This window comes from Trachinotus anak, unplaced genomic scaffold (genome assembly GCF_046630095.1).
Source record: "Trachinotus anak isolate AG129_WGS33_773 ecotype Australia unplaced genomic scaffold, CSIRO_AGI_Tana_v1 ptg000023l, whole genome shotgun sequence".
NCBI classification, from domain to species: domain Eukaryota; kingdom Metazoa; phylum Chordata; class Actinopteri; order Carangiformes; family Carangidae; genus Trachinotus; species Trachinotus anak.
Genome location: NW_027273874.1, coordinates 6,901,773 through 6,919,555, shown reverse-complemented (window position 1 = coordinate 6,919,555; position 17,783 = coordinate 6,901,773). Strand labels below are relative to the sequence as shown.

The following is a 17,783-nucleotide window of genomic DNA, read 5'->3' as shown; positions in this document are numbered from 1 at the left end:
GCAGATGAAATGTGAGAATAACAGAAATAAAAATATATAATAAAATATGTTAGGTCCCGGATAATTGTACATGAGAATGTCAAATGCTGGACCATCTAATACTCTTGAGAAATATGAATTTAGGATCAAAAGATTAGTGTCTATTTATTTATTTACTTATATTCCAAAAAAATTCATTTAATTAATTTTTTTTTTTTTGGTAGAAATCAGCTTTTATATAATATTTTGCTCAGAAACTGTATGTTATATGACGCCTCCATTGGAATGGAAATGCAGATCTAAGACCAGCCTTAGATTGTCAGAAGCTTTTTTTTTTCCACATCAAACTACTCTTTTTGAAAGTCTAATTCATTAATTTCCTTCAAGCCCAAAGAACCAGGCTTTTAGTTTTCTTGCCTCTTATTCTAACAATGGGCTTGGACCCAGAATGTCAGTCTAATTCCAACTGACCTGATTGAGGGATGTTAATGTTCTGTCTACATTAGTTTTAGCAGATGTGCCCAAACTGCATCTCCAAACACACATGCACATATTCATTAAAATCAAGACTCATGCATCATTTATAAATCATATAAAACTGTATTATTCTCAGTGGGTTTTTTAGCTACATTTAAAAGCTTTGAAAGATTACTTACATTAAATATTAAAGGTAACATGCATCAATTCCCCTCTGCAGCCCAGCGATAAAAACAATAATGCCAAGTTCAGTTTTTGTTATCTGACAGCTGCTTGGTTGTGTAACAACAAAAGTACAGCACAAGAAAACCTCATCAGTGGAGGTTACATGTAAAAACAAACATTAGAAACACATGAAAATACTGATTTTGCTTTTGAATCCACTTCAGTCCCTAAAATCTTCTGTATGTTCCCCACACAGAGCTGAGACATACAAATAATTCTGCATTCATTTCTCTGTTAGTTCTGAAACTTTATTTCAAAGTGTGTGAGCACAGAAATACACATGACAGTAACAGACATGTTTATTACCATTTTTTTTGTTATAGATCCTCTTTGAGGAAAAACTGCATTTCTTTTCTGTCACTCCAGCGATTTATTAAGTTGCTTTAAGTCTTGGATTTGAACACGGGGTAAAAAGCAAACTGACAATAAGAACCATTGTAGCGTCTGTTAAATCATCAGCCATGAATATACTTTTCCATATAAAAACATCCTAAACGCATTTTTTTTCATAATATTTAATGTACACATCATTATCTTCCCATTCCCTCCCATCTCAGTAAATAAAACCAGGGGATAGTATCGTAAAATAATTACAATCTAGATTACAAAACAACAAATGCAGACAAAAAAGAGGAAAATAAAACAAAAAGTAAAATGTGACATAGGAATAAAATCACGGCTACCAGCAGAGAGACAGAGCTATGTGCTAGACACATTGGTCATAGTGGTTACAAGTCACCCAGTAGCCTTCACTGTCCAAGGATAATATCACAAGAGGAGAGAGGACTGATGTGAGACTTCCAATTTACAATTCAAACCAAATTCAGTATAAAAAATATGATAAATTCTGGAAAGAAAAAAGAAAATAAGCAATTCCTTCCTCTTTATTATCTGAGGGCAGCGAAAAGACACAGAGACTGAAAAAAAAATCAAAATAAAATAAGGAGCTAACAGCTTTATAGACCTTTGCTCTAACATACTTTGCTGGGAAAATACAGGAAGCACTATGTACAGCAATAATTAGCAATCTATCAGAGTGTGTGTTTGGTTTCCTATGGCAAATTTAATGTGAATGAAGGGTTTACTGTGATTAAAAAAAAAAACAGTTTGGTCACAACATAACATTGAAAGCCTGTGAAAATGGAGATATAAAGGAAATACACCCCCTTTTATTTGACTTGTTTATTGTTCTAACCCATGTGAGTTCACATCAGTGCAATATATATGAATGGGTGGTCTCATTCAAGTCATGTATTACTGGTGTTAGCTGTAGCAGAGGTTCTGTTTTGGCAATTTTGAGTAAAAGTGCTTGGCTTTTTATTGCATGCAGTGTAATACGAACGCATTGTGAAATGTTTCCTTTCAAGTTGACCGTAAGGGTATTGTAGCACCAGAGTCACATTGTGAAATGTGCAAAGATCACAGGTATGTGAAACCTGAAAAATGCATAGTGAAGTTAAAGGATTGTACTGGTTGTTGTGCATATTTTTGCACAAAAACTGAATCATGCATAGATCGTATTTTTACTGAGTATTTTCCAAGATATAGTTTAATCAGTTGGTAGAACCCATAACAAAAGGTCTAGAAAATGCAAGTAAGTGGTTTCTGAGTAGAGAATATTTCATCAAAATACTGTTTCCAAGGTTGAGAATAAACTTTCCTGCTCCTCATCCCTTACATGTTTAGACAGATTTCCTAAATTCAAGACAGCGATCGATTTCCAGTCATTTCTGTAAGCTGTGAAAATCAGTCCAGAGAGAATTCCACCTGGCTTGAAATAAATAAATTCCATTAAAGCAAACATCTATTTTTTTCATTGGTTAAATTAATGTTAGAAGCGGAAGTTGTTCTCAAAAGTCCTAAAGATATTACAGTTGACACCTGAAAATAGTTTACTCCCCACGAGCTGTCACTGATGGAAAGCAGTTCCTTTATTTGCTTCTATTCTCTCACTTCCCTTTCTTCTACTGAAGTTAGCATGCCAACCGGCTAGCCGGGCTAGCACTATACCCTCCGGTCTGCCCAGAAGAAGTAACACTGCTCAGAGGACATATTACAACCTGTTGTAAATCCAACCATGGCTGATGCTCTTGGCAAAACTGGTAAGTTAACAGCTCTTAATGCTAACATTAGCTAAGTAGCAATAGCTAAACTCTTTAAATGCACCAAGGTTTCTGTGTTGTTCTTGCTCATGGCAATAATGCAAGCTATGCAGTGCAGTGTGTTGCACTGTAATGCTTTTCGTTACCTCAAGCAAGTCTCAAGTCTCTGCGAGCTGATTTTCACTCCCCTAGTGAAATGAATGACAACCCATACACTGTATCTATTCACGCAAAACATACAAAAATCATCAGTTCAGTGGATACACCTGTGGTGACAGCTTTTAACATAAGATCATCTGTAAAATAACTGCAGTTACACTGGTTGAATCAGGCGGTAAATACGTAAGAAGCAAAGTTTTACGGTGGCCATTTCACTAAAAATATATATATGTGTGTGTGTGTGTTTGTACCATCTACTTCAGTTAAACCAGCTCAGAAAAGAATGTAAAACACCACTGTTAAGACCTTCGATCCCACCAGCTTTCAGTCAAACCAATACCTGACCTTACTCTCTGACCTGACTTATCTGGAGCAGATGTCCACCCTGACGTGTGAGCGGGGCAGTGCTATCCAAAGGGGTGGCACTCTCCGAGGTAGCCGAGAATGATTCTCGCCAAAACCGTAACGAGAAAACAGACACAAAATAAACACAAAGAACATGAACAATAGCACCAATGTCAGTGATAATCCAGAGAAGAACCCTTCTCTTTCCATTTCCTACCTCCAACACTTCTTTTTTTGATAAGCAATTTTTTCCTAAAAGGGATAAAAAATAAAACACTCTGAAAAAGGGCCGATGTTGCTCGACTCAGTTGTGAAACCATCAGTGAAGCAGGAGATTTTCAGTCAGTCACATGTTCTTGCTTTTTTATCATCTCATCCTCCATCACAGACACCTCTCTTTTTTTTTTCCTTTGAAGTGATAGTATGTCACCTCCTGATGTTTCCCTCCCTCCATCCCCTCCGCTCCTCCATCCTTCACCTCCTCCTACTACAAGAGCTTGCTGCAGACTTGGCAGCGGCTGACTCTGGAGCGCTCCTGGCCTCCCTTCAGGGTGTCCTGTGACGGTGAGTAGAAAAACTCCTGGCTGGGATCCACGGTGGTGAGCCAGAAGCTGTACTTGTTAGCAAAGTAATGGCAGGTGCCCTTGGCCCCGTTGCACTCGATAAATGGCGTTGCACGGAAATCCTCCAGGCAGGAGCCGGGAGATACCAGGGACTGACCGCCGCCCTCAGCACCGGCCGCTGTGTGCTGTGGTGGAGGAAAAGAAAACAATGATAAATTCTAAGTTGACTGCAGGCCACACTGTGCCACATGGATCTAATAAACTTCAAGGTTGATGTTTGTAGACTGTACGAGGATAACACCTGCTGAATCGTAGGGTAAGGTGGTAGGAGGAGAATGTGGAAAAAGAGGCAAACTCGGGATGCCAATTTTGCAAAGACACCTTGAGATTTATAAGCGTCATTTCATGCTGCATCCCTATTGGCTAGTTAGTAGACATAAGTCATAGCAGCAGTCACGCTGTGAAATAGTCATAATTTTGTCCCACGCTATTTTTGGTCACAATGGCCATCTCATTGGAACCATCATTTTAGAGTCCCGAACAAATGTTTCTTTCACGTTGGTCGTCTTTCGTCTGGAACAAACCAAAATGATTTTCGGTAGTTCGTCAATATAAAGTTGACCAGCTCGTCAAAAAAGGTGATTTCTCTGCTTTTGTCTGTGTTCTGTTTTTAATTGTTCACCAAGCTGTTGGTGGGTTTTTTGAATTTTACAGATTAAATGATTTATTGAAAACATGCTAAATAAGCATCTTTTTGCTGACCTAATCTTCAGGAAAAGGTTTTTAGAGGCACTAGTTTTTTTGACCTACCATCAGGAAGGAGTATCCTATCCAGAGACTCCTCCAGCCGGGGGGGCAGGTGGGGATGGTCAGGTCCTGACTGTGGACCGCCACAGCCTGAGATGGAGCCTCACAAACTGAACACCTGGATGGGACAGGAGGCAAATGTTTGAACTAACTGAGAAAAACCAGACTCAGATTGGTGAAGCTCTATAACTGGACCCCAGACTTTACAGTTTGTTGAGCCAACACAGCGCAGTGAACAATACCTGCTGATATAAGGTTGTATCTGCTGCTCGGCCACAGGCATCATTGGTATAGGTGCGGTTGTGGAGAGCCAGTAGGATTTGTCATTGCGGCTGGCGTAGTAGCAGACCTCATTGGGGGAGCAGTAGAGGAAGGGGATGGTGCTGAACCTTGGGAGGCATGACCCCGGCTGACCTGGAGACAAAGAGAGCATGTTACTGTATTAGACATGTTTGCTATTGTCTCCAATGTTAAAATAAATGAGAGGACGAGTTCAACCGGTTACAGATCAGCAACTTCACTGTTGTCAGAAAATTAATTTACTTACCAAGATCCTGGTTGTGTGCCTTCTCCTGTCCCTCCACGAACAGCAGGCTGTATCCGTCCCACAGTTTGGCCATGCCCTGAGGACACATGGGGACCTGGGAGTTCTGGCTATGCTTCACCAGAGTGTAGCCGATGCTGTGGCTGCGGCCGACGCCGCCAGGAATGCCGGGAAGACCGACTGTGCCAGGAAGACCTGAGGAAGAGGAAATGAGAAAAAGTTTGGGGCAGATGTTAGAATTGAGAGAAAGGTTGAAACATGCTTTTGGTGGCATCTGTAGTGTTTCGATTTTCATGTTAACACAGTAATTTCAGTGGCTCTATTGTTGTCTTTTCATATTGTGATGTAAATAAATTAATAACAAGCCAGTGGCCAGACTGTAAGACATAAAGAATAAAGATTCAACAACATTTTGAACCCCAAATCTGAAGCACAACCGGCATCCCTCTTTTAATTTTAGAGATACGGCACCCATTGTTGGATGAGTAATTTACCAATTACGTGGTATTATTTCATTATATGTAATGTAATGTCCCTATCATTGGTTTAAAGTTCAATAAAACATCTAACTGTTATAAAACATCAACACATTCATCTTGAAATTCATTTGAGGTGAGACATACCTTAAACTGAAGAACAGTGAAACAAGTCAGACTATTATATATTATTATTATTGAAATAAAATAAAATAATAATATTGGCCTCTATGAAGCATTAATGATCAGTGAATAAAATCTAAAATGATGTTTTCTACCAAGTGTGTTATATTTGTCATCGGTTGCCTCAAGAGCAGAAACAAAATAGTTAGAAAAAAGCTCCATCTTTGACAACGACAGAGCGAGGACAAACACAGACAGACAAACACACACACTTCCGACCTTGCTCTCCAGTGGGTCCAGGGAAACCAGGGGGTCCGGGGTCACCGACAGGTCCAGGGAGACCAGGAGCTCCAGTCCTGCCCAGTTTACCCACAGCGCCAGGACGACCTTTAGGACCTGTAGCGGTGGAGTATTTTACACAGATGCTTGTAGCCATTTATCTTCATTTTTATTTTCATATTCTCCTTTTATTATTGTCATTTCTCTCTGCGGCTCTGAGCAATATTTCTGCCTATGTATTTTTTCTAGTGTGACATGATTTAGATATAAAAGTAGAAGAAAGTTTTTGCCATTATTCTTAAAAGTCACTACTTTCGCTAAAACATGGAAAAAAAAAACTGGACTAATTCACGACTCACCTGGACGTCCGGGTAGTCCAGACTGACCGGTTTCTCCGATCACACCAGGGATCCCGCTTACACCGGGGAAACCCACGTCTCCGAGGGGTCGCGAGACGTCTACTGGTGGTCCAGGAAGCGTGACTCCAGGGAAACCCTTACGACCAGGACGTCCTAGAGAGGAGGGGAGGAAGAATATAGGAAGAGTTTTAATATAACAAATGACTTTACACAGGAGTAAACAAAACTAATTTCCTGCTTCATCCCTGTCCATATAAGATTTTACTTTTAGAAAGACTTCAGTCCTCCTACCTCGTAATCCCCTGGCTCCCTTGGATCCATAGTAACCAGGGTCACCAGAGAAACCCTTTTGACCAGGACCTCCACTGAAACCAGTTTCACCTCGTGCTCCTGAAAAGCAAAAACACAATGCTCAATGTCATTATCTTATTTGTTTATTTATTTTGTTATTTGTTATTGAAACAAAACGAAACACAGGCTGTATGTTTGGTTCACATCATATTTTTGAACTCCATTTCACCTTTAGCGCCGGGGAAACCGGGTCCTCCAGAGCCTCCAGGGAATCCTGGTTCTCCTTTCCTCCCAGGGGAGCCAGGGAAGCCTGGGAGCCCAGAGTCACCTCGGTCTCCCTGGGCTGTTCCTGGACCAGGTGGTCCAGGGGGGCCTGGAGGACCTTGGACACCTGGAGGAGAAAGCAGATAAGGGTTAGAAGGAAAGGAGAGGGGAGGAAAGGCGAAAAACTGGGTTGAGGGAAGGAAAGAAAGGAGGAAATGTATCCACCATAGTCTCCATCCCGTCCAGGGAGCCCAGGGTCTCCCAAAGGTCCAGGAATATCCGACCCAACAGTCTCACCAGGAAGTCCAGGACGGCCAGGGAACCCTGGGAGTCCAGAAGCACCTGACATGCACGCAAAAACAAATAAGCAGTCATGATTTTTATATCATATTTTTTCATCCATATTCAACCAGCACTTTTAACTTCCTTGAAGTCTATTTCACCTGACTGTCCTCTCTCTCCCTTCGCTCCGGGGAAGCCTGGAGATCCTGGGTAGGAGACGCCTCTCTCTCCCTTCAGCCCTGGAATTCCAGGGGCACCTTGGCGACCTCCTACACTTGCACCTGTACACAAATACAACAAAATGATCATAAGCACTTCATCTTCACCATCTTGCAGACTACCGCAGACAGAGGAAGTGTTCCTTACAGTCTGTATTGTATGCATGAGTGTTTGTAAAGTGTAATTTCGTTCCATTACTTTTATTTACTCAGCTTCTCAAAAATGTTCAGGTTTTCCTCTACAGTTTGTAGAACCTCATTAAACTGCACTGCCTGAAATTTTAACAGAACCACCCAGTGTTCTCTCCTCGTATTTTGGGAGTTATATGAATATGAACATGTAATACATGTACAATATATATAGCTTCTTATTTTGATTATTGTTTCCATTTTTTAAAAGACAGCTCCCTCTCCAAAAAAGAACGTAATGAGGTCCTTGCCTGGGGTTCCAGGGAGACCTTTGGGTCCACCAAGGCCATTAAGTCCATCCAAACCAGGTGATCCAGGCAAACCTGCAAAAACACAAGAGAGTGAGTGATTTGTCTGCAACCTCTGCAAATTTTCTTTGCTGCCATGTTACCTTGTCTTATTTGGCAACTTTAAGTCAAACTGCATTTGTGATTTCTCTATCACCTTTGGCTCCAGGTCCTCCAGGACCTCCAGGGAGACCAGGAGCCCCATCTGATCCTCTTCTTCCTGGGAAGCCGGACTGACCCTTTGGACCAGGGAAACCAGGGGAGCCTGCGAAGGGGATGAGACACATATGTTAAAATCTGATTGTGGCATTGTAATATGGCAATTGTGAGTTTTTTTTGTTAAAAGTTGTGTTTGTCGAAGGATTGGTGTCTCTCACCCATTATTCCAGGCCGTCCTGCTTCACCAGGAGCTCCCTTTGCTCCAGGGAAACCTGGACTTCCTGGAAAGCCGTTGTCACCAGGGGAGCCGTCGTTACCCCGACCACCTGAAGAGAGATTATCAATCTGATAGGTAACAGATCCTTCTGAGATGTACCAGATGTTTTATAACTGGAGTCTGAAGATCACCTCTTTGTCACATTTTTTTTATAAGACAATAGCGGAGGGATTGTGATTAGTTATTCTCATCAGTGTTATCAGGAACATAAACCAACAGTAACATTTCTTTGTAAATAATCAAGTGATTCTGTATAGTTACTGCTTATAAAATGTGGTAAAATAGAAACAAACAAAAAGTCTGGTGGAACCGCTGATATATAAAAGCGTATTAAAAGGTATTCATTGTAAAAAGGGGGAATAAAAACCAGATCCATGTCAACACATACAGTAAGGGGGCAGCTAAAATGTGTATCTGCATATGATGAAATAAAAACAAGACATAAACTCTCTTTTCATATTCATTCATACATCTAGAGAAAACACAATTACATCCAGGTAAGGTGGTGGCTGGTTTTACCATAACCAAGCATGGTGAGTCTCACCTGGGAAACCTGAATCTCCTGGCCGGCCTTTAGCTCCTGGAGCTCCAGGATAACCAAAGGAATCTCCGGGGATACCTGAGGAACAAACCATGGGAGTCAATGGATACTTGTATGCACAGTATTAAATTATTGATCAACAGATGTGAGGTTGAATGCGTCTGTGTTGACGGATGGTTTTTCGCCTGATATTTACACCCACCTTTCGCACCGGGTCGGCCAGATTCTCCAGGATTACCAGGAAAACCAGGTGCACCATCATCACCCTGAAAGAAGCCATCACAAGTTGAAGCTCACTGGCTGAATTTGCTGCATAATTTTATATGTATGTGTGTGTGTCTGTTTTCTTACCCTTCCTCCAGATATGCCAGGGAATCCCATGATTCCAGCCTCTCCCTTTGGTCCGGGGAAGCCTGGAAGTCCTGGCGTCCCGGGAAACCCAGGCTGTCCAGGCTGTCCTTTACTCTGCTCAGCAAAACCAGGGAGTCCAGGCAGACCCTGACGACCAGGAAGACCTGGAAAACCCTTGTCACCTGAAATCAGATTCAGAATGAGGGGGTTACTGGTGCAACATTGAGGGAAGTGGAAGGCTTGATTATACAAACTTTGACAGTTCACAGTGGTGGTGGAAAGTAACTAATTACATTCACTCGAGACTGTGCTTCAATAAAATTTTAAGGTACTTTTACTTTAATGTTACTTTACACTTAAACTGCACTTTATTTATCTGACAGGTACAGTTTGTAGTTAAGTTTCAGAGAGATCACATTTTTATAGATTAAACTACAGGATAAAAAATTTGCACCAACCTGACAACATTAAACTGCTGCTTACACATTAATTCATCGGTGATAAAAATCCAATAATGTACATGATAAAACATACAAATAACTCCTCTAACCATTTCTAAGTCTTACTTCAATCGGATGGTGGAGACAGCTTGACAAGAAGCTTTGGCCATTGTTGTAATTATATACAAAAGGTTATAATACACCCTTTAAGCTGCGCTGTCTTCAGGTCAGACTGGGGGCTACAGTAAGTCACTATCAGAAAATGACGAGATTATCTGGGTCTAGCTGGTGTTTTATGTATGTTGTCAAACGACAGTGAAACAATAAAAAATACCAGGGAGTAGTCTTACCTCTGGGTCCGGGGAAGCCAGGAAGGCCACTGCTTCCAGGGTTTCCGGGGTCTCCTTTCTCCACAAATTCTGATGGAATAGGAAGAGCGGGCAAGCCGGGAGGACCGGGGTATCCTCTGTCACCTGTCAAAACACATGGATGTTGGTATCGCAGGCTGCAGATGACTCTCCTCAGCTGGTACAGGCCTCTGTGTGTATCCTTGTGACAGTGCCATCCAAGTGATCACCTCATTCCTGTCATGGATACTTTACCTTTCAGTCCGGGGTATCCACTTCCACCAGGTAGCCCGTCTCTTCCAGGCCCTCCAGACAGTCCTTTTACTCCAGGAAATCCTGGACTACCAGGACGTCCTGGTAGTCCGGGGAAACCCATCAGTCCTGGGAAACCTCTCTCACCTGTGGAAAGACCCAGAGTCTCCAAATGAGAGTGCTGTTCATCACCATGGGGAGTTATTGTTTCGAGAGGAAACCATTGAGTTCCAGCCTACCCTTCGTTCCTGGTGTTCCTGGGACTCCCTCTCTAGTTCCTGGTCCTGGAGGTCCGGGGGATCCCCTTGGCCCTGGGGACCCAGGGGTGCCGGGCTGTCCTGGGGTTCCCTTCATCCCAGCAGGCCCTGGGAATCCTGGGTCTCCTCTGTCTCCCTTCCGACCGGGGTAACCTGTGCGTGGACGGATGGTGATGGGACAGATGATGGATGGCGAGACAGGCAGAAGAAAGATGGAGAGAGATTTAGTCAGGGATTGATCAAGACCTATATTTTAATAACAACATTAAAATATAGTAACAGGAATATATATTTCACTTATTCAGATTCACATCTTATAAATATTGGGTAACAAAAATAAACTTACCTTTCTTTTTTTTATAGTAAATTAACTTACCTCGAATAACCTCCAAGTTTATTAATAACCATTAAACAAAAGCTTATTAATACTTCTTATTACATACACCAGCACACATACACACAACTGCAAAAAGCAGACAACCATGTAAACATACATGTTTCATTACATTGTTTATTACTTTGGTTAGGCTGCAATTGCACTGAGATTGGGGATTTTATTGAACATAAACAAGCATGATGTGGCTGATTTCAGATTCATATGCAGGGATTTTAAATGTTTACACATTTGCTGGATCAAACCCGTAATTATGTTCAATTCAATGAAGCTGTATAAGAAACTCAAGTGCAATTCCAGACTGAATTAGTGATGATCTACCACCTACAGTTTGTTTGTCCTATGGGATAGCATACTAACCACTACTACTTTACATTCTTAAAAAGGAAACCCTATTTTCAACACATCTGTTTTCCTCATTTCACTAATTTGTCACAAATATGGGACAATGCAGGGATGTGCTGAAAATAAAAAGCCCTTTTTAGAGTGTAGAAAAAGCCTCTAGTCTCGATGCAGGAGCAACAGTGTTAGACAGCGTTTGCGCCAAAAACTTATGCTGTCACACAAACCTATTGCAATTCATACAATATACACATCTGGCACAGGTTAGCTGCGAGTATGTAATTGAACTACAAGGGTTAGTGCTGGCTGCAAAAACAAAACCAAACATTGGTAGTCACATTTCTTGAGAAAATGTTTTGTTTCTGAGTCTCTTGTGAGTAAAATGTCCATCTTAAGCCAACACTTTGACAAAAGTTTAAGTGGGGTGTGAAAAATTCATTTCCTTCCAGTACCATAGTTTTGTGCCCTTTAAGAATTTTTTCTAAAGCTTAATCCGAATGTATCATTATTGATATGATGCAGGACTGTGATTTAAAGGAAGGTGATCAGTGACTTCTTGTGATCACAAAACACAAATTCAGCACCATATGCTCAGCCTGTTCACATTCAAGGAATGAGGAAACAATGTTTTCATTCATCTGTGGTTCAAAATGTAGAACTGTTGTGTTGCACTGCAGCTGCAAGTGGGGACTATTGTTAAAGCTCTTTCTCATTGGTGCATACAGCAAAGATTTAAGAGTCAGGGACCCAAAAGCACTGGATTCAAATGCCATATTGTTGGCAAAATAATACCTGGAGGATGAAATCATAAGCAACCTTTAACACCACAAGTGATTAATGCACCATCAAAAAAGAGTTTTCAAAAATAGTTTCTGAAAATAAATTGTGGTCCGAAAGGAAGAAAATCATTGCAGGTTGCAAAGGTTTGATCATTCTTTTAGTTAATAGGCTAAAATATGCAAAACTACCTTTATTGTAACTTAAAGAGTAACTTAACTGCAGGATTAAAAGCAGTGTTTTACTGTCCTCTCTGGTTGAATGTTTGTAGTGCTTCAACTTTAAAGTAGGTTAGCAAAAACAGGAAGTTTTTGAAGGAAGAAAATTGTTCCAAGATAATCATTTGATTCCCGGAAAATTATATTATAAAAATCACACTGGCACATTATCAGATTTCTTCACTAGTTTCACACCCCACCCACTGACCCAGATTGATCAAATTACAGAGATGGACATTTGTATTTGCTGCATAGATGAAGAGTTGGCGGACACTTTGAGGGGGGGGTAGCAGTTTAAGCGTTTGGTCTTATGCATAAATAGCAGGAGGATGGAGGGATGGAAGCAAAGGTTGAAGCGAATGGCAGAATGGATTGATGGATGGTGGATGGATGGGGGAGAGAGTATCTCACCTTGGCAGCCTATAACGAATGACCCAACACCAATAACAAAAAAGGATGGAGGGATGAGAGGATGGATGGAGGTGATGATGATGGTGGTGTATAGGAAGGAGGGGAATAAAGTAGGAAGAAAGACAGGACAAGGAGAAATACAAAACAGGAGAAGAAGGAGAGAAATACAAAGAAAAAAGACAGGGATGAACCAACACTGGTAAAAGTGAAGGGACAAGTGGTGGAAGACATTAGTGACAGCTGAACTAAATCATATTCTTCTTCTTCTATTTAAATAAAGCTACATTTAACTCTCTGTAGACATACACATGATCTCTCAGATATGGAACATGGAGTCTAAGCTTTCTAAAATCCTACAAAATTAAACAGAAGTCTGGTTAGCCATGTGGTGAATTGTGGACACGGTTGTTGAATCTTTTCCCTCACCTGGTGATCCGCTCAGTCCCTTGCTGCCAGACGCCCCAGGCGGACCAGGAATGCCACCACTCGGCTCACCTGGAGGTCCAGGAAGGCCGGGGAAACCTGGAAGACCGTCAACTCCACGCTCCCCCTTTAGTCCAGGAACACCAGAACGTCCGTCTAAACCTGATTGAGTAAGAAAGAAAAAACTCTTAGACTAATATAAGTAGGATGGAGAAAATAATAGAAACACCTGATTGAAGAATGTAAATATGGGAGTGTCTCTCTCTCAGACCCACCAGGCGATCCAGGTCCTCCTGGTGTCCCTGGCTGGCCTTTGTCGCCAGGAACTCCTGGTAAACCGTCCTGTCCTGGAGCACCAGGTGTGGCTCCCAGCACCTCTCCAGGCTGGCCTTTGGCTCCAGGACGCCCTGGAAAACCATCCTTCCCCCTGCCTCCATCAAAGCCCTGTCCCGGTATACCTGGAACTCCAGGATCCCCTCTGGGTCCAGGGAAACCTGCAGGGAGACGGGGTGGAGGAAACAGTGCAAGTGATTAAGAAGGGCTTGCATAGATTGAAGTTATTTGCCAAGTACAGCGAATGTAATGTATTGATAGTTGACAACAGATCATCAATAAATCCTCTTTGAAAAAGCCCAGAAATGCAACACCACTGCCACCAATACCTAATCCATAAGTGACTGTCTGCAGCTGTCACTTCCTTTGGTTTGTTCCAACGGTACAGAAGCACACAGGTTTACCTTGTGGTCCAGGTTGGCCTCCAGAGCCCGAATCTCCTCTCTCTCCTTTGGCACCATCAAACCCTGGACGTCCTGCTCCTCCTGGAAAACCTGGCTGACCTTTTGGGCCTGACAGGTGGAGACAGGTACGATTTTAATTATAATAAGTATCATTCACTTTTCTATAATGACATTTTATGACACTTTGCTGTATTTTTTTTCCCACATACAGTAAATTAATGATTTGTTCTTCCATGAAATATTAACTGAACCTACAAGCAGATCTACTTCATTTTGGTATTTGTTCATTAATCATGTTTGTCTAAAAATCCTCTGGTTTCCTGGGACGTGATGTGTTTTATTTTTCTGGTTCGTTAGCATGAGGAGTGGCATCCTGTCACACAAAGAATGACACCTATCGAAAAGTAAATCAATCAATCATCTCTTTATCATCATTATCAGCAATAATCAGAAATGTAAACTCTACAATTGTAATTTAAAGTGTCAGTGTTATTATAGAGTTGCTTTATGTTTCCAGTGCTTCAGAAAAATGTTACCACAGTGAAATAAAACCTTCTTCTTAACTACTGTCTCATTCATTTTTAACATTTTAACTAAATGAAATTCTTGTGTACTATCATGTATTAATCCAAAGGCAACCTACCATTGACAATACAACAAAAAAAAACTCAGGCATGTTGCATTTGACAATAAAAGTATCAAATGTAAATGTAAAAAGCACTGCAAAACTGCTGATTTTTACCTGGTCGTCCAGGTAAACCAGGGTAACCGGGGTCTCCATCCTCACCAGGTATGGTGCAAGGTAGCACTTGGCCTGGTAGCAGTCATACACAGGTTAGCAATCACAGTTTATTCACTTTAATACACATGTACAGTGAACATGTGAACTCACAATTGTAATATTAACTACTTATATCTAAATACTGCCAAACCTGGCTCAAATAAAATCTCATAAAATCTTTTAATAGACACACAGGAGAAAAAAAAAAATCACTGGATGCCAAATTTGTGTCTCCTGTATTTAACTCACTTGTTTGTCTGATTTGAGTTTGAGTATGTAGGTGTTTAAAAGATGTTATTTTGGCCAGGTCTGAAACATACATACAATAAACACAAATAAAAAAAAGAATAGTGCTAGCCTTTATCTAGTGATAAAATCAGGCCTGGTACATGTTTACTACATTAAACACAAAAAATCTGTGATAAAATACATTTCATGAATGTCTTTCGCGGTGTTGATTGTCTGTCGCCTCCATTCATGCCACTAGTGCTTTCAAAACAAAAGCTTTCTATTCAGGTTAATCTTGAGTTTGATCATGAGAATTATTGTGTGTTGTAGGTTGAATGCCGTTAGTAGCAAATTTATCGTATCAAAGGGCAGTTCAAAAATTAGAAGGTGATGCTGAAACATTAGGAAGTTGTAAATTCAGTGGGGGTATTGTGTTTGGGGATCAGCTCTATTATTTCCATTGCCCCCCTCCCTCCCTCTCCAACCCTCACTGGTTAAAAGCACTTAGCAGAGGCAGGGCTTGAAAACATGCGCCAGGTTTCAGCAGCTTTGATTGGAGGAAGAGGAGAGTATGAGCAACTGCAGCTTTCCAATGACTGGATGGAATGTGTTGCATGTTTCAAGGAGGTGGTGTTGCTCTGAAGCGCCACACATTCGGATGAAAACCTGAAACTCACCTGTCAATCATCAACTGACTCAGCCTGAATGGAATCCCTGAGACGCAGGGAGCGAGAGCCTTCCATTGGCTCCGCCATGAACAAATGATTGACAGTGAGCAGGCTGCATTCAGAATGCAAAAGACTACATTTCCCCAAATTACTTGCTCCAACAAGGTACTTAAAGATGTTTGTACCATCTACTAACAAGACACCAAGGGTATATGAGTTGTAATAAATGGTTTAAATAATGGTTAAAGGTCCCATATTATATGAAGCAGATCTAGGTTCTATATTAATACTGTGAAAGTATCAAAGCCTCAGTCCACAGCCTGTATTCAGAAACTGAGCCCTAAAACCAGACGTCAGGACTTCTGGAACTTTGTGATGTCACAACTATACAGTGACAGACTTCAGCCATGCCCTCAGTATGGCCCACCTGGACTCAGTATCCAGCTTTGCAGGATTTGATTTACCTGAAATCTGCTATATGTTTAATGGATCACTCAGAAAAGCCAATCAGGAGAGAGGCTCAAATCTTCTCTCCTGATTGGCTCACTGTCTCACTGACCTGTTTGTTACTTGAGCTCCAGAGAGATAGTTTTTGGTTCTTAAAACCACCAATATATCTTCTTATGGATATCAACACTTCAAATAAAACACTGGAGAAGTGTAAAATATGGGACCTTTAAAAATTAGATTATTGGAGCAAAATATATTGAATTTGTCTCCTTTTAACTGTGCACATGGCGATTGTATCACTGCAGTTACATAATTACTTTAAAATAAAACAGCCCATTTACATTGGGAACACAATGCAAGACAAGTCTGCAGCAATATATGATTAACTGAAAAAAATGTGGTCAAACCTCTGTTGGGAGCTGTTTATTTCCATCTAATGGTATCTCTTTGAGTCATTTCCAGCTCTTGGCAGTGCCTAAAAGGTAAGTAAACCTGTCTTCTCCATCGCTTGTGTAAGCAATCAGCTTTACTCGGATAGTTCATGAATCCACCAGTGGCTGGGTTGGCTGAAACTGAAGCTACAGATTCTGTCCCAGGCTCATTACTCTGGCTGGTGGATGAAAAAGTTAGTTACCCACCCGTTCCCTCTCCGATGTCATTAACCCCTCCACAGCTGTTTTCACCTGGATAGATACACATGCACAAGGAAGGTCAGAGGGATGGAGGGATGGATGAATAGAGAGAGAGAGAGAGAGAGAGAGAGAGAGAGAGAGAGAGAGAGAGAGAGAGAGAGGTAGAGGGTGGCAGCATACAAAGCCAGTCAGGGTCATTTGCATGCGCCAATAAAGCAATTAAATTGTTTTTCATTAAACGGATATCAGCAAATCAGCAATCAGTTCTGTTCAATTAATTCAAGGCTCATTCAGTTAAGGCAAAGGCATATTAAATGCTTCAATGTAAAAGTGCTTAAAGACAGATTATTTCCCTCAACAGGAGGAGAGAGAGAGCGAGAGGAGAGACTTCGGCTGAAAGCTCGTGAATGTGACAGAAATGTTTCCAGAGTTTACCAAACCGACTCTGCTGACCTCTCCTCGTTCTCTCTCAGTGCCTGTGAGTGACAATAACCTTCATATTAAAAGCAAAATGAATCAGTTGTTTAGCATTAGCTTCATGGCATGAGAGCACACAGTCATACTGAAGATGAGTGGCCAGCTGCTGCAGAAGATTTTGTGTCATTTAGTCTCAGAGAGGAAGAACTGAGTAAAGCCTTCGTTTCTATATACAATTTATTTTGTTCTGGTGTATACAGTTGAATGGTGCCATGTAATGGTGTAATGTGTTCAGACACCAGTGGAACAAATGTGAGGAAGTGGGTCTAAAAAAAGGTAATTTTCTTTTAATTAATTTTCAAACCAAACACAACTTTCTAGAATAATTCACTGCTTTGTGAATCATAATTTTGAGATTGCCGGATAAAATCCTCTCACCTCCTCTGAGACTAAAGAAGCACAGTAGCTGTTGCACAATCAGCATTAAAATCTCATTTTTGTCAATCAGTCAACTAACGAAGCAGTTTATGGATTATAGATTATTGGCTGCAGAAGAGATGTATAAGCACATTAATGGAGACCATTAATCATGTAGTTAAAAGTGTGCTGCTGCAGCTGAGGCATGAAGGGCTGGAAGCTGCTTTGGTAGAGAAAATCTAACAAGAGCCATGTTGTCCCTTCAGGTCCTGGAGAGCTGGCTGCTTCAGCGAGG

At 41.2% G+C, this 17,783-nt stretch overlaps 1 protein-coding gene across 6 annotated transcripts in view; it reads right to left on the bottom strand.

The window, feature by feature from the left end:
• Positions 1 to 907: 907 nt before the first annotated feature.
• col4a6 (collagen, type IV, alpha 6) overlaps positions 908 to 17,783 on the bottom strand; it is a 121,311-nt gene continuing 104,435 nt past the window's right edge. For 4 of the 6 annotated variants that reach the window (XM_071459798.1, XM_071459797.1, XM_071459801.1 and 1 more), the window contains 24 exons: positions 16,661 to 16,705; positions 14,638 to 14,709; positions 13,896 to 14,003; positions 13,434 to 13,652; positions 13,162 to 13,320; positions 10,576 to 10,746; positions 10,340 to 10,483; positions 10,088 to 10,210; positions 9,298 to 9,479; positions 9,149 to 9,212; positions 8,950 to 9,024; positions 8,347 to 8,454; positions 8,127 to 8,234; positions 7,934 to 8,005; positions 7,437 to 7,556; positions 7,219 to 7,335; positions 6,959 to 7,120; positions 6,730 to 6,828; positions 6,439 to 6,591; positions 6,080 to 6,196; positions 5,205 to 5,396; positions 4,900 to 5,071; positions 4,661 to 4,775; positions 908 to 4,035 (listed from right to left, as the gene is read on the bottom strand). In XM_071459798.1, coding sequence (XP_071315899.1) covers positions 3,775 to 4,035; positions 4,661 to 4,775; positions 4,900 to 5,071; positions 5,205 to 5,396; positions 6,080 to 6,196; positions 6,439 to 6,591; positions 6,730 to 6,828; positions 6,959 to 7,120; positions 7,219 to 7,335; positions 7,437 to 7,556; positions 7,934 to 8,005; positions 8,127 to 8,234; positions 8,347 to 8,454; positions 8,950 to 9,024; positions 9,149 to 9,212; positions 9,298 to 9,479; positions 10,088 to 10,210; positions 10,340 to 10,483; positions 10,576 to 10,746; positions 13,162 to 13,320; positions 13,434 to 13,652; positions 13,896 to 14,003; positions 14,638 to 14,709; positions 16,661 to 16,705 — 3,158 coding nt within the window. In that variant the 3' untranslated portion in view covers positions 908 to 3,774. The remainder of the gene's footprint in view (positions 4,036 to 4,660; positions 4,776 to 4,899; positions 5,072 to 5,204; positions 5,397 to 6,079; positions 6,197 to 6,438; positions 6,592 to 6,729; positions 6,829 to 6,958; positions 7,121 to 7,218; positions 7,336 to 7,436; positions 7,557 to 7,933; positions 8,006 to 8,126; positions 8,235 to 8,346; positions 8,455 to 8,949; positions 9,025 to 9,148; positions 9,213 to 9,297; positions 9,480 to 10,087; positions 10,211 to 10,339; positions 10,484 to 10,575; positions 10,747 to 13,161; positions 13,321 to 13,433; positions 13,653 to 13,895; positions 14,004 to 14,637; positions 14,710 to 16,660; positions 16,706 to 17,783) is intronic. The other 2 variants (XM_071459802.1, XM_071459803.1) reach the window with 1 other exon arrangement.